The following is a 23,046-nucleotide window of genomic DNA, read 5'->3' on the forward strand; positions in this document are numbered from 1 at the left end:
TTTTAAAGTATTGAGGCTTATTTCACAGACTAACATAGTCTATATTTAAAATGTTTCATTCAAAGTGCGAATGTGTACTTTGGAAAAATGTGCATTCTACTGTAGTTGGGTAAAATGTTCTACAGGTATATTTTGGGTCTAATTGGCTTATGATGTTTTTCAGTTCTCTGTTCTTTGTTGATCACATGCTTAGTTTTTCTAATCATTATTGGAAGTGGGATATCAAAGTCTCCCACTATTGTAGTTGAATTGCCTATTTCTTCCCTCACTTTTGTCAGTTTTTTGATGCTATTAGGTGCATATATGGTTATAATATGCATTCCTGATGTCTTGACCCTTTTATCATTATAAAATGCTCTTTTTTCAATGTAGAACTTTTTCTATCAATATCTATTTTGTCTTATATTAGTATGGGCACCCTGCACTCTTTTGGATATTGTTTGCATATGACATATTATTTTGCCATCCTTTCACTGTCAACCTATTTGTATCTTTGTATACAATGTGTACCTCTTGTGGGAAATATATAGGTTATGTGTTTTTGCCTACTCCACCAATCTCTGCTTTTTGACTGCACAATTTAATCCATTTATGTGTATCCATTTATCTATTGATGAACACTTAGGTTGATTGCATATTTTGGCTATAGAATGATGCTGCAATTAACATGAGAGTGAAGATATCTCTTCAACATGTTGATTTCATTCCCCTTGGATAAATAAAATGTGTGTGTGTGTGTGTGTGTGTGTGTGTGTATGTGTATGAATACTATACAGCCTTAAAAAATAAGGAAATCTTGTCATTTGCGAAACATGGATGAACTTGGAGGATGTTATGCTAAGTGAAATAAGACATACTCAGAAAGAAATACTGCATGGCTACACTTATATGTGGAATCAAAGTTGAACTCATAGAAGCAGATAGTAGAATTGTGGTTGCCGGGGCAGTGGATGGCGAATAAGATGTCAATCACAGAATACAAAATTTCAGTTAGACAGAATGAATAAGTTCTGAGAGTCTATTGTACAGAATGGCGACTATGGTTAATAAAAGGGTATAAATATTTTCAACACAAAACAGTAAGGATATATTATTTAGCTTTATTTAATTGTTTCAAAATTACATCAAAATTACATATTAAATACTATATATTTACTATATATTTGTATACAAACAATTTCTATTTATTAGTTGTACCTTAATAGAGCTGGGGGAAAGAAATGTAAAGAAAATCCATTTACTTTTTTCAAAAATTTTAATTTTAATTTCAAATTCTGGGTTACATGTGCAGGATGTGCAGGTTTATTACATAGGTAAATATGTGCCAATCCATTTATATGTAATGTAACTACTAGTAACATAGGATTTGCATTTGCTATTTTTCTATTTGTTTTCTATAATTACATATCCTCCTAATTTTCTATTATTTCATTACTGCTTTATTTTGTACTAAATAGATATTTTGTAATATACCATTTTAATTTTGTCATTATTTATTTTACGAAACTTTAAAAACATTTTATTTTCTTAGTGACTGCCCTTTGGGTTACATTTAACATCTTTAACATAAAACAGTCTCATTCACATTAATGTCAACTTAATTTGTATAGTATACAAAAACTTTTGCTCCAATAGAATTATGGTTCTTGTCTCCTGTTTGTGCTATTCTTGTCATACAAATAATATGTGCTTATTCTTTAAAAGCTCATCCATACTCTAATACTTATTTCTGTATGCATTGCTTTTTAAATCAGATAGGAGCAGGAAAGCATTGCAAACAAAAGTACGTTTATGCTTTTATATTTATCTATGTAGGTAGTTACATTTGCCTGTGCTCTTAATTTCCTTGTCTGAATTTGAGTTACTAACAAGTGTCCTTTTACTTCATTGTGAAGAATTCCCTTTATATTTTTGTGATGAAAATCTACTAATGATACATTCTCTTCATTTATATTTATCTGGAAATGTCTTAATTTATACTTCAGTTTTGAATGATAGTTTTGCCAGTTATAGAATTTTGCATGTACAGTCTTTTTCCTTCAATATTGGAACACACCTCTCCACTGCCTTTTTGCCTTCAGTGTTTCCAATGAGAAGTTAGCTGTTCATTTCTAAAGAATCCTTCTCATGTGATGATTACCTTTCTTCTTGTAGTTTTTCAAGATTCTCTGTCATTGGTTTCTGATAGTTTGACTTTGTTGTGTTTAGGTGTGGATCTATTTGATTTACCCTGCTTGGGTTTTGTTGAGTTTCTTTGATATGTAGATTGTCTTTAATCAAGTTTTTGAACTTTTCATCTATTATTTCTTCAAATATTTTTTCTGACCTTTTCTTTCTCTCTTCTCCTTTTTAGACTCCCATCATACATATGTGACTATGCTTGATTGTGTCCCCAAAGTCTCTGAGACTCTGTTCTTTATTCTTCATCCTTATGTATCTCTCTTCAATGTGAATAATTTCAAATGTCTTGTCTTCAATTTCATTGGTTAGTTTTTCTGCCAGTTCAAATCTGCTATTGAGTCCCTTAAGTAAATTTAAAATTTTAGTTACATTACTCTTCAATTCCAGAACATTTATTTGTTTTTTTTATAATTTCCACACTTTATTGAAATTGTGTATTTTGTGAGACATTGTTCACATACTTCCTTTAATTCTTTTGACCTGTTTCCCTTCAGTTCTTTGAAAATATTTACAATAGTTAACTTACTATGTTTGTCTAATAAGTTCACCATTTGGATTTCCATAGGGACATTATCTATGAACTACAGCTTTCCTAGGTATTGGCCATACTTTCCTGATTATTTGGGTGTCTCATATTTTTTTCATGTTGAAAACTGGGCATTGTACATAATATAACTTGGCAACTATGGAAATCATCGCATTATTTATTGTTGCTTTTTTGTTGTTGTTTTGTTTATTTAGTGATTCTCTAGACTAATTCTGTGAAAGCTTTTTGTTTATTGTGTGCAGCCAATAAAGTCTCTACTCAGTTAATTTAGTGTTCAGCTAATGATTGGATAGAGGTTCCCTTAAATTCCTTGAATCAATAAGTCTCACAGCCTATATCAAGAGCCTCTGTATAAGTAAGTATGTTGGGGCATGTCTTCAATATTCTGTCAAGTAGTTTACAACTCTTTCTAGACTTTAATTCTTCCTTGTAAAGAGCCTCAAATTCAGCCATAGATGAGACATGAGAACTTAATTAAATCTTTTCTGGGAATATACACAGTCCTGCAGATGTGTGTCACAATCTAGGTTCCCAGGAATATTTCAGAGCTTTTCAAATACCATCTGAATATCTTGTTCTCAAGTGATTTTTAAACTTTTCTATATGTGCATTTATTATGAATAGCCTTCTTTTAGCCTTAAATGGTAATGCCACCTCAAGTTACTGAGAAGTTAAAAAATTGCTGCATATATGCATACACAGAGTAATATATACCTATATATTTGACAGAACCCTGGAGAGAGAATTGTGCACACAGAGTGAACTCTGAATCATGTGAGACAAAACAAATACGTACATCTCTCTGGTAGTGAGGCGTTTGGAGTGTTCCAAACTCATTCTTTTCCCTCTTTTGGCTACTAGGCTAATGGTTTTCACACACAGTTGCAAGGCTGTTGTTTTTCAAGGAGACCACAAAGCTGAATTTTAAAGAATGGGATTACATCAAGTAAAAATGGCACAGTCTTCTATTCCTTCAGAGATTCAACCTTTTTTCTTTAAGTAAATACTCCTTGGATTTTTGTGAGCCTTTAGGTAATCTTCGAATATCTGAAAGGACTACATTTTGACAATTTTTATTGCCAGTGTTCTCTTTCCTCTTCTGGAGAAGTAGGTTTTTGGAAGTCCTTAATCCACCATTCTGAATTTGCTTTGGTACTATGTTTAATTTTTCTTAAAATTATTTAAGAAAAATAATTTTTAAAATAATTTTTAAAATAATTTCATTACTTAAAGTTACTAATATTTAAGAAATATTAGTTACTAATATTTAAGAAAAATAAAAAATTTTAATAATTTTTATTAAAAAATTATTTAAGAAAAGTAATGGATATTTTAAAAGTTTGTCAATGCTGTATATTTCTGAAGTACTTTCATATTACCATTATGAACTAGCTTTCCTTGAAATTTTATTAACTGGTTTTTTTTTAGATTTGCTTTTAACTTTTTTCTACCAATTTATTATTGGTTACTTTTCATCTTTTTTTTTAGGATGTGATGTGTTCATTTGTTCCACATCAACTTGGAGTCTTCAAAGTGAAGCAGATGATAGAGATTATTGGTTTAGTGGCAGAAGAAGATTTGCAATCTTTATCGGTAAAATCTTTCCATCACGTATATTTAGCTTTCAACAGCATCTGTAAAGCTTCCACCAAGAAAGTTGTGACGAAATTTGATCCTGGTATGCTATTGTGTAATGCCCACCTGGCTTTGTTGTTACTGTTGTTAATTTAAGATTATTTTAATATACTAATTGCTTAATTACACACGCACATATATGTGAAAGAAGTGCTTTTAGCATTTCCCAATGACCGAGCTGCAACTATCAGGTCTAAAGACATATATATATGTATATATATAAAATAATGTGGTCTGACTCAGGAGTTCTCATCTTTTAACATGCATCAAAATCACCTAAAAGGCCTGTTAAAACACATGTCATTGGCTTACATCCCAGCAATGATTATTAAGCTTGTCTGTGTTACGGCCCAAAGACTCACATTTTTACAATGTTCCCAGTAGATGCTGACACTGCCATTACTGCCATTCTGAGGATTGCGCTTTGAGTAGCACTGGTTTATTGATGTATACAGTTTATTTAATATTTTCATGGTTTTTATATTTTATTCTTCTTAGTTTTGTTGTTGAGGGAGTTTATAATATAAACTTTTTGACTATTCTGTGGATTTACTTGTTGCTACTGTTTTATCTAATTCCTCATTATCTTTTATATGTTGAACCATATGAAGTTGCTGATATTCAACTGTTTTGGACCAACAAAAAATTTAGTTTCATATGGGTAAACCTAAATCCTTCAAGTTATCATATTTTATATTTTTATATATGCATTTTTATTATTCATATTTTATTATTTTGCTAAATTGTGTTGTGTAGGTCTTTTTTATTAATGATTTGTATTTTCCAAATGTGTTTAGGAGTTGAGCATTTAAGTTAGAATCAATTATCTAGTGTATTAATTAATTCATGGTTATTGTTTTTAAAGTTGAAATTAAAAATACCATCTATAAACTTATATTCAATTCTATAAAAGGTATATTGCCTTCGATCCGTAATCCCACGGGAAAGTTTGTGGTCAAAGACTTGGCAAAACGCAAGAATTATGCACCTGTAGCAATGCTTCAATCAGCCATGACACGCACTCACAATCATCGCTCATGTGAGGAGCCAGTGAAGGATATGCTATTAGCCTTTCCCAATGACCGAGCTGCAACTATCAGGTCTAAAGACCATCATAAACATTTCAGGTAACATGAAATATTAAAACCCTGAAATTTGGAAAAGCTTAATGGACAACATGACATGCAGAAGTTTCATCAGATCCTGCTGTATAACACTAATGATTGCAATAATAATAATAATAATAATAATAATAATAATAATAATAAAACTGCAATTATCTTTTCATTTTTTTTTTACATGGAGTGACATGGTTGTTGAATGCCACTGTGTTTGTTTTAGGTTAGAACCTCTTTTCACCTCAATATGTACTTGCCTGGAAGTGAATGGTATATAAAATGTTCTTAAAATATGCTATTGACAAGTATAGAAGAATAATACAAATAATCATCTTTGGAAATGTAACAGGTCCTCAGAGTAGTAATGTTTATTAAGTATGGTTGAAAGCTTGAGTTTATTTAAGCTAAAAAATAAAATTGTGTAAAACAATCATGGTTATCATCATCATCATCATCCTCATCATCGTCATCTTTGTTTGACCCCCTTCAAAGGCACATTTTTAATAATCTTCCACAAAGTGAACTTAAACCTCCCCAATTAGGATGATAAAAAGTGTTCAACCTCAGTTTATATTTATCCAAATCTCAAATAAATTACTAACTTTCCAATGGTTAGTGAGAAGTGAACCAGGCATCCCGATATGCTTATCTGGGCCCTGTGCCCAGGAATAGTTTTTACACATTTGAGACCAGAATAAATTTTTTTATTTTTTTCTGCCTGCTTGTATGCTACTAGTAAAGTATCTAAACTTTATAATGGCTCTGGGCTTTCTGCACTTGTCTTTTTAGCTTTGGTTAGTCATTAAGCTCACTTAATTCTGCAGACATTTTCTTGCAATACCATTTGATTTTTAGGATACAATTGTTTTATTGTCTATGATAGGAAAAGCCCAGGTTTTTCTATAGTCTATCTTATTATTTTACAAATTCCATCCAAATTAGCCTTTTTAAAAATTATTACTTGACAAGTACCATAAAACACAGAAACATAAAAACCACTCAGACTCCATTATAAATAATTGCCATATTATAGAAAAGAAAATTCTGTTTTTTCCTCTGGCTCATTCTGTTCACTCCCACCCTGCAGAGGTGGCTTCTAGCAATAATTTTTTATGTACTTTTTTCAACTCTTTCTTAAGGTTATACACATCTATATAGAGATATATCTATGTATCTACATATGTATATATGTATATATCTATATATGTATATAGAGATATAATGTGTTAATTTAATATTAACATTTTGTTTCTGTCTCTCTGTATTAATCAAATGATCTGAAAATAGCAGAATTTTAAAAATAAGGCCAAGTATTTACTATTTATCCCCTGACCATAATTATTTTTCTCAATGAACACTTTTTCATATTAATAGTTAAGGCAGTATTTAGTCCTTATGTTTTCTGGCCAGCAATTAGTAACTTTAAGTAATGAAATAAGTTTTATAGTGTATTTACTTGTTGATAATTGTAATTTCTATTTCATTTTAATACATTTTACCTTTTCAGTTTTTGAGAATAAAATAAGGGAGGGATTTTTGTCTAGTTTTTATTTACTGCAGTATGCCTTGTGCTTAGAACAGTGTCAGGCATAGAGTAGGCATTTGGTAAATATTTTTTGAATAAATAAATGAGGAAAAATATTTTATTTCCATAGTAATTTTTGTCCCCTGTTCTTTGCATATTTTAAAAAACGTATCCTCCTTAAGCTGCAGAGATTACATTTCTAGATGTTTTTCTAAGGAGCTGATAAGGATTTAGATATGTTAATAGTCAGCTCTTTCTCATTTAAGGCATTTACACCACTACTTCTTTCCTTATTCTTCTCTCCTTGTTAGAGGTATCAGGACTTCAAATATATGTAGGAATTATTTCTAGGTTCTAAAGGTGGTTAAGTGTCTCAGATCTTGAAGGAAAATTTAAATATCAAAAATCATCTTTGAACAACAAAGCATTTGTTTCCTGTCTTGTTTTTTCACTCTCTTAAAGAAATTAACACAATTAAAGCTGTATTACTGTAAACATTGAGGAATTGTTGAAGACAAGAAGAAAAATTAATTTTCATTTGACTTTGTGACTAATATCTTCATACTTATGGTTTTTTTCTTTTTTTTCATTATACTTTAAGTTCTAGGGTACATGTGCACAACATGCAGGTTTGTTACATATGTATACATGCGCCATGTTGGTGTGCTGCACCCATTAACTCGTCATTTATATTAGGTATATCTCCTAATGCTATCCCTTCCCCCTCCCCCCATACTTATGTTTTAATTACTGAGGGTGAATATCCTAATGATTAAGAACATTTGCTGAAGATTGAGGTAGACCAAAGCCAGAAGGTGTGAATACTTGCACATTTTTTTAATTGAAAATATATGGTGGGTAAAAAGGAAGAGCATAAACCCAGTTGAGTGAATATTAGATATAAAGTAATTCGCAGTTCTTTTATGAATTGTTTCCTCTATATAGGCTTATTGTTGATGGTTATTTCATAAGTTGTGAAGTTTAAAGGAGGTAGCATGTTTAGCAAAAAGATTCATTATTGTACATTTTTTTTTCTGATTTTGATCATAATGATCTAAAAACAGTTCACTTTTAGGAAACACTAGTCAGATTCAGATCTAGTTTCTTGGAGTCTTATCTGTAATCTAGCAGTGTCCAAATTGCCTAACTGACTAATTCTTCAAAGATGGGTTTAGAATAGCCACCATTACATCCCAGTGACCTTACAACAGATTTTTTTTTATTAGATTAAGAAAAAATAGGCTTCACTCTAGTTCTACATTCAATCATGTCTTGATATAGAACAGCATATGAGGGGAAGGACTAGAATCTGTCCTATTTGCCATTCCACATCCAACACCTGATATAGAAATTGGCTAGGAGGCTCTCAATAAATACTGATTGAACAAATGCATATATAAAAATATTAACATGACTTGCTTATATTGCAGGCCAATTTTCACAAAAGTTCCAAGATTTAACTGTGTGAATCATGATTTTGCATATACTACATTTGAAAAACAGCAAAAGAAATTACATGAAAACTATTATGCAATGTATCTTAAATATTTAAGAAGTGTGCGCTTGCAGAAGAAACAAGCAGAGAGGTAATGTTCAGTTCCTCAAAAAATATGCAACAGATCATGGTGTCTACAGAGTCAGAATTTTTTTTTTAACTCCTTGGTTTCTTTTTATTTTAGATGTTGTAAACTACATTTCAATACGTGATAAAAGCAAAACACTGAGCTGCTTTAACTACAATTATTTCTTTTGTTACCTTTTGACTTGGAATTGTCTTAGATGGGTTTCCCCAGAAGCAGATCTTGAGACAGGGATTCCGGTGCCTATGATTTATGGAGTGTGTGCTCTCAGGAGAAACCTGTACAGAATGAGGGAAGCAGAATAGGGAAGGAGTGAGAGCTGAGGAAAAATGTGTTTCAAATAAAGTTGACACTCAGGGTCTCTTGAGACTAAATTTTACCACAAAGTTGTTGCTGGCTTGAGCCAAAGGGGCTTGTCTTTTGTGTTCCATATCAGTCATTGGCTGCCCTTGGGTATGGCAGGCATGAGCATAATTTCCTCGATGAGATGTTTGAGAAGGGAGTCTCCTCAGCAGAGGACAATTTTATGTGGATTAGTGCACCAGTCTGGTTAAGTGGATATGAGTGAGGCAGCAGCAATATGCACTATGGGAAAGGCTTGAATTTACAGATGCATTTTTTGAATGACTTGACCTCAATTACTGATTATTATTATTATTAATTTTATAGGGAGCACATGTATTCATATGATGATACAGACATAGGCTTAGAGCCAGGATCAGGTCTAAAGTCACCCTCACTCTCAGAAGCGGAAATAGAAGAGGAGCTGTCTTCAGCAGCGAATCCAATCAGAGCAAATCGATTGTTAACCACCAGAAGTATAGCATCTCAGGAGGAAGAGTCCATGAGAAGAAAGGCACGTGCAATGTTTTACATTTGGTTATTCCACGAGAATTCTTAAAATAGCTTTTGCTAATAATGAATAATTCTGGAAAAATATGATTTTTTACAGGTTCTCAAAGGACTTAAATCAGAACCATCCACTCCACAAGAAAAACATGATTGCAGCTTAATTTTGACACCAAAGCAAATTCATCAAGTAATTGTTGGTGAGAATACACAAAAACCTACTACAGCCTTTATTTTTTTATAAAAAAGATTCCTTAAAGTGTAATTTATATTTCATAAAATTTAAAGTATGCAAGTATCAACTTTGGAAATATAAGAAGTCCTCAGAGTAGTCATAGTTATTAAGTATGACTGAGAGAATGAACTTTAGTAAATTTAAAGTTATATAACCACCTTCGCAATTTAATTTTAGAATGCTGCCATCACTCTCATGCCCATATGCAGTTACTCTCTATTTCTTTCTTTCTTTCTTTCTTTTTTGAGACAGAGTCTCACTCTGTTGCTTAGGCTGGAGTGCAGTGGCATGATCTCGGTTCACTACAACTTCCACCTCCCGGGTTCAAGCAATTCTCCTGACTCAGTCTCTCAAGTAGCTGGGATTACAGGTGCAGCACCACCACATCGAGCTAAGTTTTTGTATTTTTAGTTGAGATGGGGTTTCACCATGTTGGCCAGGCTGGTCTTGAACTTCTGACCTCAAGTGACCCACCAGCCTTGGTCTCCCCAAATGCTGGGATTACAGGGTGTGAGCCACCGCACCCCGCCCAGTTACTATTTCTACCCCTTGCCTCAGGCAACCATTAATCAACTTTCTATCTCTATACAATTGCCTATTCTGAAAATAAATGGAATCATACAATATCTAGCCTTTCATATATTGTTTCTTACACTTAGCATACTGTTTTTGAGGTTCACCCACGTGGTAGGTAGTATCAATATTTTGGTCCTTTTTCTATTGGAACAGCACCCCATTTTATGAGTATACCACACTTTGTTTACCAATTCCCCAGTTGATGGACATTGAGTTGTTTTCAGTTTGAGGCTATGATCAATAATGCTGCTATGAACATTCACATAAAATTCTCTGATTTCTAGGAGTGGAATTGCTGGGTTGTACAATAAATTTATATCTAACTTTAAAAAAACCCTCTAAAATGTTTTCCAAAGTGATTGCACAAAGTTGTAATCCTATCAGCAATGTATAAGGGTTACAAGTTCTTCAACATTCTCACCAGCACTGTTATTTTCTGTCTTTTTGATTATAGACCTACTAGTGAGTATGAAGTGTTATCTCATTGTGGATTTGATACTCATTTCCCTAAATGAATAATATGTTGAATATATTTTCATGTACTTACTTAGAGAAATGTCTATGTATGTCATATATAGTCTTTGGAGAAATGCCTTTTAAATTCTTTACCCATTTATTTATTTATTTATTTATTTATTGCGACGGAGTCTCACTCTGTCGCCCAGGCTGGAGTGCAGTGGTGTGATCTCAGCTCACTTCAAGCTCTGCCTTCCGGGTTCATGCCATTCTTCTGCCTCAACCTCCTGAGTAGCTGGGACTATAGGCATCCGCCACCACACCCGGCTAATTTTTTGTATTTTTAGTAGAGACGGGGTTTCACTGTGTTAGCCAAGATGGTCTCCATCTCCTGACCTTGTGATCCGCCCGCTTCGGCCTCCCAAAGTGCTGGGATTACAGGCGTAAGCCACCGTGCCCGGCCTCTTTGCCCAATTTTTTATTCAAATATTTGCTTTCTTATTATAGAAAATGTTCTGTGTATGTGTTTATCTGTAGCATAATGTAGATATGCCTGCAACTTGGATTCTTAGCTTAGTTCTCTCTGGAATTGTGTTTGTGTGCTTCAAGAACACCGTGTGTGCTATAGAGTAGGAAGGCTCTGTACTGAGACCAAACTGGGTTTGGTTCTGCAACCTACTAGTGCAGTGACATTAGGGTTTGCCTCTATGGGTCTCAGTTTCTTCATCTGTGAAATGGGAAGTGATAATATTGCCTACCCCATAGTATAATTGTGTGAACTGAGTGCCTTACACATAATAAGTGTTTAGAAAGTTTTAGTGAAAACACTTCATCCATAAGATGAGTATGCTGCATTAGAAAATGCTTAAAGTCTAATTGTAATTCCTTTATCCATTCAGTCATTTTATAAGTGTTAATTGAATGACCACCATATACTAGACACCGTTCTGGGTTCTGGAGATACAGCAATGAAGAAAACAGACTGAGCCCCTGCTGTCATAGAGATTACATTTGGCTGGGGTGGGAGGGAGATAATAAACCTTTCCTTATATAATACATAATTGGTATACAAGGTATGAAGAAACATAAACCAGGTTAAGTAGATCGAGAATAATAGAATGTTTTCATGGAGAGTCTCTTTTACCAGGTGGTTAGCATCTCTGAGAAGTATATTTGAGCAGAGACAGATACCTGTGTGAGGTAAAGACATGAGGCATCTGGGCTGACTGTGAGTTAGGAGAACAAGTGAAAACTCCTTTTTAACCTTGAAGAAGTGCTATACAATATACCCTTCTAGGTCTGTTTTCACCAAGTGATTGAAGGACAGTTATGATTAAAGAAGTAGTGGCTATAATGGTCTAAAGTGGGAGTTCTCATTTCATTCTAACCACAGTTAAGGTGGCCATGAGGGAGATGTGGACAAAGGATGATTGATTGGTGTAGATGGGCTGATTCTCTCTCTAGGGGGGAATTCAGCATATAAAACATGGAGAATGGTGGGAGAGAAGGAATGTAAAGGGGCACAAAATTTTTGGAGTGATAAATGTTCACTCTTTATTGTGGTGATTGTTTCACAGGTGTATACATATACGAACACTAATGAAATTCTATACTTTAAATATGTTCAGTTTACTATATGCCAGTTTTAACTAATTAAGCTGTTAAAGGCAGGGCAAAACTTAAAATTATTAAAATTGCTTTGATATAAAATCCTGGGCATTTTAAGGGGAAAACTTAAGCAATGGGTCATGGGAAATTTACCAGTTTCTGTAAATTATAGATAAGTGAACAAAATACTTGCACTAATGGGAATAGAGGAGGTGTTGAAGTGTTGCAAATTAAGGTGCTAAGATAAGTTGTAGTGAATGGTTCTCATTTAGTCATATAATTTTTCATATAATTAGAATATATTTATATTGAATTGTAGCCAATAATGTCCAAACATTTAATCATGGTCATCTAGAAAAAAATGCTTACTTAATAATTCCTGATATTATTGTAAATATTTTTTAAAATTTCATTTTTATACAAATTGGTTGATCAAAATATATTTTGAAAACTTAAAAAGTAAATGAACTCATTTGCCATCTTTAAACTTAACAAAATACTTTTCATTTTTTTTCAGGGCCTTCTGTCCTTAACTTTGGTAATATTTGTGTGAACTCTCCAAATACTCATCTACTTCATGTTATTAATATGCTACCTATGCATGTTTTGCTCCAGTTAGATACTGATTTAGAAGAACTTCAGAAGACCAACCAATTTTCATATGTGATTCCACCTACATCCAGTACTTATATTTCAATGGTATTTGACTCTCCCACCATTGGAAAATTTTGGAAGTAGGAATTATTTTTGAATTTCTGCTTGTTAGAATCAAAGTGTACTTCTGTAGAATATGTATTTATTTTCCTGAATAATTGTATTGTATATTATATTTGTTCTCCAAACATAGAAGCTATATGTGCATCAATTTTTAGATATATAGATTGATAGTTTAGTAGCAATCTAATTATCTTTCATAATTAAAGTATTACATGCTAAGAATTGTGGATGTTAATCAATGCTATGTGCATTTTACGTGTAGCTGAATTCTATAATCACAAATAACTATTATCAGTTAAATTTGGATGCTTTTGCTGCATTACAGGTCTTTCACCTTTACAGTGAACAATGTACCCAGTGGACACATCCTAGTGATGGCAGTTGTCCAGCCAGTAACACTTGAGCTATCTTCTAATGAGCTAGTATTGAGACCACGAGGCTTCTTCATGAAAACATGTTTTCGGGGGACAGTTAGATTGTATAATCGTCAGAATTGTTGTGCTCAGTTTCAATGGCAACCCGTAAACACAGGAAGAGGGATAGCATTTTCTATTTGTCCAGCTAAAGGTAACGGTTTATTGTTTGTTTGATTTAGACATTTATTTTTTCATGTATTCATGTATTCTGGTATTAATTATTTATTGAGTGTGTACTGTGTACTGGTGCCAAGAGTATAGAAGTAAATCAGATACTGTCATCAGGGGTATTTATTTTTACAGATATAATATGATTTGGAAATATGGAACCCTTGTTAGGGTTCTCCAGAGAAACAGACCAACAGGGAGAGAGAGAGACAGAGAGAGAGAGATAAAGAGAGAGACATTTTAAGGAACTGGTTCTGGCTCACAGGTTGTGTGGTTGTGTGGCCTGGCAAGTTTGAAATTTGCAGGGCAGGGTGGTAGACTGGAGATACAGGGAAGAGTTGATGGTGGGGTCTTGAGTCTAAAGGCATTCTGGAGGCAGAATTTATTATTCCTCCTGGGACATCAGTCTTTTCTGTTAAGGCTTTCAAATAATTGGATGAGACCCACCCGCATTATGAAAGGTAATCTGCATGTTAATTAACTGATTGTGATAATTATTATACTATATATGCATATCAACTCATTAGGTTGTACACCTTGAATGTATACAGTCTTTGTCAATTAACTGTTTCAAAAAGCCTACTGATTTAAGTGTTAATTACATCTAAAAAAACACTTTCACAACAACATCTGGACTGGAGTTTAACCAAATAACTGAGCCCTACAGCCTGGAGCAGTTGACAGATAAAATTGATCATCACAGATACTTATGGACAAAATAAATTTTCTTTAGTTTTAGTTAGATAATGATGATAATCTATGATTCAGAATGACATATTTTTCTAGTATGAATTCTTTTAGAAAGATCTAGAAATTACTTATAGCCAATATTTAATACAACTCATAAAATCCAATTAATAAAATTAAGAACTTTAAATAAGATGATTTTTAATTAATAGAAGACAATCTCAGACATACCATTTTTGATGTGCCCTGTATTTGTGAACCATCCTCTTAACCTTGTTTCCGCCATTCCCTGGAGTCTATAATTCCACATAGTATACCCGCTGTAACATGAACACTCGTAACTGCTAAACTGTGACTTATTTAGTAGCCTGTCAAATTTGGCAAACATCCTTGTGATGTGCTGTGAGGACCTCATGATGGCACAAGCTATCATTTAGGAAATAAGATAGCAATTAAGAAGTTGAATGATCAATACGGTATCTTTGTTTTATGTACATGTCGTGCCTTTCCAGCTAGATGAAAAGGCTGGATCTTTGTATCAATAGTGACCCATTTGGTGCTTTATAACAGCCGAAGTCCAATTTTGCATGAATGGAAAGTAAAACAGACTTTGGATAATCTTAGCTGCTCACTAGCTATTTTAACTTAAGCAAAGTACTCTATGAATACAAGTTTCCTCATCTGTGAAATGGAGAGATGACTACATCTCAAAGATTAATTGTGTGAGAAACTTCTCTAATGCCTGGCAAAGAGTAGGTGCCAAATAAATGGATAGCCATTTTATTACGAAAATTTTCTAAATCTGTTTGGAATTTTTTCCTGAAACAATCCTCAGGGTAATAACCTATCCTGCACCTTTCCATCCATCCTCATTAGAAAACCCTTGCTTCCTGTTTTCTTCCATCTTTCCTCCCTCCTTTGTTCCCTTTCTAGTTCCCTTCCCCTTCTCTCTCCCTCCCTCTTTAAGTCTAATTTAGCAACAGTAATTATTTAGGGTCTAAATAGAAATATACTATACTTCATATTTCAGACGAGTCCTGGTTTGTAGAAATCTTGCCTTAAACATATTTTCTTGTGAATATCAGTCATTTCCAAATCAGTATTTTACATAGCTCTAAAAGTGCTTGTAACAGGGAGTGTTATGAAAACAATCTTAAGTATTAAGTTCACTTAATTTTAGTGTGGATGTGTAGATAGAGATTTTGACAAATTTAACAAGTGGAAGAGTAGGACAGTCCTTTCATTAGGTTTGGAGATCACTAACACAGCTATTTAATCTTCTTATTAATGTGGATTGATTTAACACCATTCTAGATCATAATTTGTTAAGTATCTGAAATATACTTTCATCAACATTTCACAGATTCCCTTGACCGAGCTCTTTATAAATTTTAATACTGAAAATACTGGATCCTGCCTCAATCTATTGAAATGCTGAGAGAGTAATTAGAGAAGAAAGAACATATTTCTATACATTTAAGATATTTTAGATAAACCTTCTTCAGTTTGTTTGAACAGGTATCAAACAGTGGTTGTTGTATTATCAGCATTCCAGCTACAGGTGCTGACCAACCATCTGATATTGTGCTAAGAGTGTTAAAAAGCTCACTAGCCTATACTTCTCCTTGTATTAATATTTCTCTATTCTAACTAGGGAGGAATGGGCTGGGCTTGCCTTATGGCTGCCATGGAAATGCAATGATGATACTTAATTTTTGTAAAAGAGAAGTGGAATTATGATATTATAAGCTGGAGTACCAGTTATGCTTCTTGTGGTCTTTAGAACTCTTATTTTTACAGTAGAGGTTTTTACATTTACTTTTATTTTCTTTGGTTGCTCATGACACCTCTTATAATTTTTAAACAAACAATTACCAAGGTACAAACACACAAAGATATTTAATTTCAAATAAAATTTTTGTGTAAGAATGCCATTAGTACTTAAGTTCTTTTTAAGAATACAAAAATATAATCCTCAAATCTATCTCATATAGCATTAAAAAAAGTGTTTGTAATTTGTAGCATATACAGTTTTGCTTATGTTCCTTTCCTCAGAATATTTATAATGATTACTCAATTTCATATTGTTTTTACCATTTTATAAACAGAAAGTGACTTTTTACCAAGATATTTTTCTTGTGCTGTATCAGTTTTGCATCCTGGACAATACATTTAATCATATGCCTCTCTCTATATTTTTATAAACTGAAATGAATAATTCCAAATTAAAATTTATATTGTCTTTGTCCTTCTTCCCTGAGGCATGATAGGTTTTTTGTTTGTGTTTGATAGTGGATATTGTAAGGGGAGAATATAAGAGTGGATTGATATTTTCTTTTTTATTATTTTTGAGACAAAGTTTCACTGTTGTTGCCCAGGCTGGAGTGCAATGGCGTCATCTCAGCTCACTGCAACCTCCACCTCCCGGGTTCAAGCGATTCTCCTGCCTCAATCCTCCCGAGTAGCTGGGATTACAGGCATGTGCCACTACGCCCGGCTAATTTTGTATTTTTTAGTACCGACGGGGTTTCTCCATGTTGGTCAGGCTGGTCTCGGACTCCTGACCTCAGGTGATCCGCCTGCCTCGGCCTCTCAAAGTGCTGGGATTACAGGCATGAGGCTCCGTGCCTGGCCAAGAGTGGACTGATATTTTCTAAGACAGAATTCAATTCTAATTTGACTTTTTCTGTGGGTATTTTTCATGCTTCTGCTTGTTTTGTTTTGTTTTTGTCTGGTATCTTTATCCTTACTAAAACCTTGAATCACACAATCCATGAACTTGTTTTTGATCAATTAACTCCCACTCTCTTTCTCACTTCTCTCACTCCTTGGTTGTATGCAGTACCAGCTCTACCAGTCCCAGCCTTGCTCAATCCAGCTGAAGGGGAGAAAATCTAATTTATTTTTTCAATCCTCATAAATTTTTAACTGAGATACTCTCTCGAAACAAAAGTCAGAATAACAAAAGAAAAACCAGCAGAAATTTATTGATGCATGCTGTACTGATCACATAGGAGAGGCCTCAGTTCAAAAGTATCTCGCAAGGCAGTGGCTTAGAGGTCTTATTTAAATAGTATTTTAACAAAGAGCAATAAATCTTAGCATAGTAAGACAAAGGAGAATGCAGTTCCAGTCTTTTAAAAGGCAGGAAAATATAAGAAGGTAGATTTTACCATGGCAGCCGTAAGGCAAGCCCAGCCCATTCCTCCCTAGTTAGAATAGAGAAATATTAATACAAGGAAAAGTATAGGGTATTGAGCTTTTTAAACCTTAACACAGTATCAGATGGTTGGTCAGAACCTATAGCTGGAATGCCGATAATACAACAACCACTGTTTGATACCTGTTCAAACAAACTGAAGAAGGTTTATCTAGAATATCTTAAATGTACACCTAAAATCTGCTCCCAGATTTCTCTGGTGCCTGCTGATGTCTTCTCTGGGGCAATAAGCAAGTGATGTCTCCAGTAAGGAAGGATTTGCATCCCAACATCAGGAAAACAGAGGCTGAGGCCCAGTGTTCTCCTGTGTTTTTAATTTAACAATCTTAATATATTGGGGAGAAATACTTTGTTTTCCTTTACAGCCATCCAGTTTCTTTCCCATACCCCTGATATACTTAATATTCCTGAAGAAAAAATATATAACTGTGCTCATTGGAGAGAGAAAATTCTTCTCAAGCTGACCTGTCTATATGGATGTATAATTCTTTCACTGCTTTCAACTCTTCTCAGGGCACTAAGATGGCTTTATTTATAGGACTGAATCTTCTTTGCAGAAATTACTTCCCATCACAATCTTCCCCAAACCCCAAAGAACAGGAAAAAGCTGTTCCGTAACCTGACTTTTACATATTCCCCAGGATTTATCTTTCTGCAGAATTCCTGATCATCTTTCATGTCACAATTCACATGCCACCTCCATATAATGAAGTTTCCTCTAGCTTTTTGGCTAATTTATTTATTTTTACCCTTTATTTCTGTTCCTATTATGCATTTGTTATGTCATCAACAATTATTTGTTTTTATATGTCTCTTATTTTGGCAGGCGTTGCTAAATCCATATCTGATGTTGGTTCCTCTTCCCAACAGGACCCTCATTTTGTTTAGGGCAACAATGTTCTCATCTGAAAAAACTCTTCCGCAAACATCTTTTGCTATGGACATAAATTTTCTTTAGCTTCACCCTCCTCCTATGTACTTGAAACTGTTTCCCCAAGTATTTTTTACATGTATTATCATACTTATTTATTTGGACAATAATACGTTTAATATCACAAACATATATGTGTATATATATGTTTGTGATTTTATATATATATATATGAAATTGCTCTCTTTGTCTTTCCAGCTTATTTAAAACAAAATTACATAAAGAAATAGCTATAAAAATATATTGTTGAGATTGTAACATAAATATACAATAAATATAACATTAGTACCACACAAAGGAGGAAAAGGGGAATAAAGTTATGTAAGAGTAACAGTTCTACAAACAGCATAAAGGAGGAAATAATTACACAAATTAAAATGTCAGTGGAAAATATTCACTTAGTACCAAAGAACATAGTAAAGGTGGAATAAAGAATAAAAATACATGAGCCAAACATAAAACAAAATATAAAAGAGCAGATATAAATTCAAATATGTCAATTCTAGCACTAAATATGAAAGCATTAAACAAGTATCAAATAAAAAGGCAAGGACTGTCTACTAGATATTAAAACAACAGCAAAAACTGAAATATCTACCACAAACAATCTACAAAAGTAGCTTAAATCCAGAGAAACAGGATAAAAGTAAGAGGATAAAAAACTTGCAAACAGGAAACATAAGAAAGCTGGAGTGATGATATAACAATTAGACAAAATATACATTTTTAAAAACTTTTATTTTAGGTTCAGGGGTACATGTGCAGGTTTGTTACATAGGAAAATCCGCCTGTCACATGGATTTGATGTACAGATTGACACTCAGTTAATAAGCGTAGTACCCAACAAGTTTTCAATCCTCACCCTCCTCCCAACCTCCATCCTCAAGTAGTACGCAAAGTCTGTTGTCCCCTTCTTTGTGTCCATGTGTATTCTATGTTTAGCTCCTAGTTATAAATGAGAACATGTAGTATTGATTTTCTGTTTCTGCATCAGTTTGCTTAGGATAATGGCTTCCAGCTACAATCAAGGTTGCTGCAAAGGCCATGATCACATTCTTTTTTATGGCTGTGTAGTAGTCCATGGTATATATGTACCACATTTTCTTTATCCAGTCTAGTGTTGATGGGTGTTTAGGTTGATTTCATGTGTTTGCTATGGTTAATAGTGACAGACACATGCGTGTGTCATTATGGTAGAATGATGTATATTCCTTTGGCTACATACCCAATAATGGGATTGCTGGGTCAAATGGTATTTCTTTTTTAAATTATTGGAGAAATACCAAACTGGTTTCCACAGTGGCTGAACTAATTTAAACTCAAACCAGCAGTGCATAAGTGTTCTGTTTTCTTTGTAACCTCAACAGCATTGGTTATTATTTGACTTTTTAGTAGTAGCCATTCTGACTGGTGTGAGATGGTATCTCATCATGGTTTTGATTAACATTTCTCTAATGATTAGTGATGTTGAGAATTTTTATATGCTTGTTGGCTGCATGAATGTCTTATTTTGAGAAATGTCTGTTCATATCCTTTGCCCATTTTTTAATATTAGACTTTTGTCAGATACGTAGTTTGAAAATATATTTTCCCATTCTGTAGGTTGTATTTTTACTCTGTTGATAGTTAATTTTGCTGTATAGAAGCTCTTTAGTTTAATTAGGTCTCATTTGTCAATTTTCGTTTTTGTTGCAATTGCTTTTGCTGTCTTCATCATGAAATCTTTGCCAGGGCTTATCTCCAGAATGCTATTCCTTAGGTTATTTTCCAGGATTTTTAGTTTTAGGCTTTACATTTTAATCTGTAAGGCATCTTGAGTTGATTTTTGTATGTTGTGTAAGGAAAGGGTCTAACTTCAATTTTCTGCATATGGCTAGCCAATTATCCTAGCACTATTTGTTGAATAGGGAGTCCTTTCCCTATTGCTTGTCTTTGTCAATTTTGTCAAAGATCAGATCAGTGTAGATGTGTGGCTTTATTTCTGGACTCTCTAGTCTGTTCCATTGGTCTATGTGTCTGTTTTTCTACCAGTACCAAGCTGTCTTCATTACTGTATTCTTGTAGTATAGTTTGAAGTTGGATAATGTGATGCCTCCAAGTTTGTTCTTTTTTGTTAGGATTGTCTTGGCTATTTGGGCTCTTTTTATGGTTCCATATGAATTTTAAAATAGTATTCTAATTCTGTGAAGAATGTCAGTGGTAGTGTGATAGGAATAGCATTGAATCTGTACATTGCTTTGGTCATTTTAACAGTATTGATTCTTTCAATTCATGAGCACAGAATATTTTTCTATTTGTTTGTGTCATCATTGATTTCCTTCACTAACGTTTTGTAATTCTCATTGTGGAGATCTTTCACCTCCCTGGTTAACTGTATTTCCAGGTGTTTTATTCCTTTTGAGGCTATTGTGAATGGGATCACGTTCCTGATTTGACTCTCAGCTTAGACATTGTTGTTGTATAGAAAAGCTACTGATTTTTATACATTGATTGTGGATCCTGAAGCTTTGCTGAAGTTGTTTATCCAATCTAGGTGTATTTGGGCAGAGACTATGGGGCTTTCTAGGTATAGAATCATATCATCTAAAAACAGAGATAGTTTGACTTTATCTCTTCCTATTTGGATGTCTTTTATTTATTTCTCTTGCTTGATTGCTCTGGCTAGGACTTCTAGCACTACACTGAATAGAAGTCATGGGAATAGAAATTCTTGTTTTGATCTAATTTTAAAGATAAATACTTCCAGCTCTTTCCTGTTCAGCATGATGTTGGCTGTGGGTTTATCATAGATGGCTCTTATTATTTTGATCTTATTATTTTGAGATGTGTTTCTTCAATGCCTAGTTTATTGAGGGCTTTTAAACATGAAGGGATGTGGAATTATATTGAAAGCCTTTTCTGCATCTATTGAGATTATTATGTGTTTTATATTGTTAGTTCTATTTATGTGATGGATCACATTTATTGATTTGTGTATGTTGAACCAACCTGTGTCTCTTGGGATAAAGCCTACTTGAACATGGTGGATTAGCTTTCTGATGTGCTGTTGGATATGGCTTGCTAGTAATTTGCTAAGAATCTTTGCATTTATGTCCATCAAGGATATTGGCCTGAAGTTTTCTTTTTTGTTGTATTTCTGCCAGGTTTTGGTATTAGAATGATCCTGACCTTGTTGAATGAGTTAGGGAGGAGTCACTCCCCCTCAATTTTTTGGAATAGTTTCAGTAAGAATGGTGCCAGCTCTCTTTTATACATCTGGTAGAATTTGGCTGTAAATCTTTTTGGTTCTGGGCTTTTTCTGGTTGGTAGGGTTTCTACTACTGATTAAATTTCAGAACTCAATACTGATCTGTTCAGGGTTTCACTTTCTTTCTGGTTCAATAATGGGATGTTGTATGTTTCCAGGAATTTATCTATTTCTTGTAGGCCTTCTATTTTTGTGTACAGAAGTGTTTGTAATATAAGTTTTTTTTTGTATTTCTGTGGGGTATGTGTTAATGTCCCCTTTATCATTTCAGATTGCATCTGTTTGGATCTTCTCTTTTTTTCTTTCTTACTCTAGCTAATGGTCCATCAATCTTATTTATTTCTTCAAATAACCAGTTCATGGATTTGTTTATATTTTGTATGGTTTTCCATGTCTCAGTTTCATTCACTTCAGCTGTGATTTTGGTTATTTCTGGTCTTCTGTTAGCTTTGGGGTTGGTTTGCTGTTTTTCTAGTTCCTCTAGTTGTGATGTTTGGTTGTTAATTTGAGACCTTTCTAAGTTTTCAATGTGGGTGTTTAGCACTATAAAATTTCTGCTTAATACTGTATTAGCTGTGTCCTAGAGAGTCTGCTATGTTGTATTTTTTTCTCATTAGTTATAAAGAAATTTTTGATTTCTCCTTAATTTCATTTTTTACCCAAAAGTCATTCAGGAGCAGGTTGTTTAATTTCCGTTTAATTATATGGTTTTGAGCAACCTTCTTAGTGTTGATTTCTATTTTTATTGTGCTGTGGTCTGATGGTGTTTTGTTTGATTTTGTTTTAATTTACTGATAATTTTTCTATGGCCAATTGTATGGTCAGTTTTAGAGTATATGCCATGTGCAGATGAGAGGAATGTATACTCTGATGTTTGGGAGTGGAGAGTTCTGTATATGTCTGTTAGGTCCATTTGGTTAGGTTTTTGAGTTTAGGTCCTGAATATCTTTGTTAGTTTTCTGCCTCAGTGGTCTGTCTGATAATGTCAGTGGGATGTTGATGTCTCCCATTATTAGTTTGTTTATCTAAGTCTCTTTGTAGGTCTCAAAGAACCTGTTTTATAAATCTGGGTGCTCCTGTTTTGGGTACATATACAAAGGCTTATCTCAGCACTCCTGGGCTGTGTGCTGTAACTCTGGGAGCTGGTAGTGGGCCCCAGGTTTGTTCTCTGGCCCCTCAAGATTAGGAACATCCGTGCTGGAGGGACTGAGGTGTTCCTGGTCTGCTGGCCACAACATTCCTATTGGGGGTGCTGTCAAAAGCACCTCATCGGGGCCAGGGTGGTGGGATGCACTTGTACTAGCAGTGGTGGTGTAGTGGGGTGCACATGGACACTAATGCCAGCAGGGG

General features: G+C 33.8%; 1 protein-coding gene across 1 annotated transcript in view; it reads left to right on the forward strand.

Moving 5' to 3' along the window:
• Positions 1–23,046, forward strand: part of CFAP47 (cilia and flagella associated protein 47) — a 467,323-nt gene that overhangs the window by 41,817 nt on the left and 402,460 nt on the right. The window contains exons 9-15 of the mRNA XM_003805971.5: positions 4,217–4,406; positions 5,277–5,490; positions 8,437–8,592; positions 9,256–9,442; positions 9,539–9,635; positions 12,828–13,044; positions 13,353–13,594. Of these exons, the coding sequence (XP_003806019.4) occupies positions 4,217–4,406; positions 5,277–5,490; positions 8,437–8,592; positions 9,256–9,442; positions 9,539–9,635; positions 12,828–13,044; positions 13,353–13,594 (1,303 nt within the window). The remainder of the gene's footprint in view (positions 1–4,216; positions 4,407–5,276; positions 5,491–8,436; positions 8,593–9,255; positions 9,443–9,538; positions 9,636–12,827; positions 13,045–13,352; positions 13,595–23,046) is intronic.

This window comes from Pan paniscus, chromosome X (genome assembly GCF_029289425.2).
Source record: "Pan paniscus chromosome X, NHGRI_mPanPan1-v2.0_pri, whole genome shotgun sequence".
In the NCBI taxonomy this organism is placed as follows: domain Eukaryota; kingdom Metazoa; phylum Chordata; class Mammalia; order Primates; family Hominidae; genus Pan; species Pan paniscus.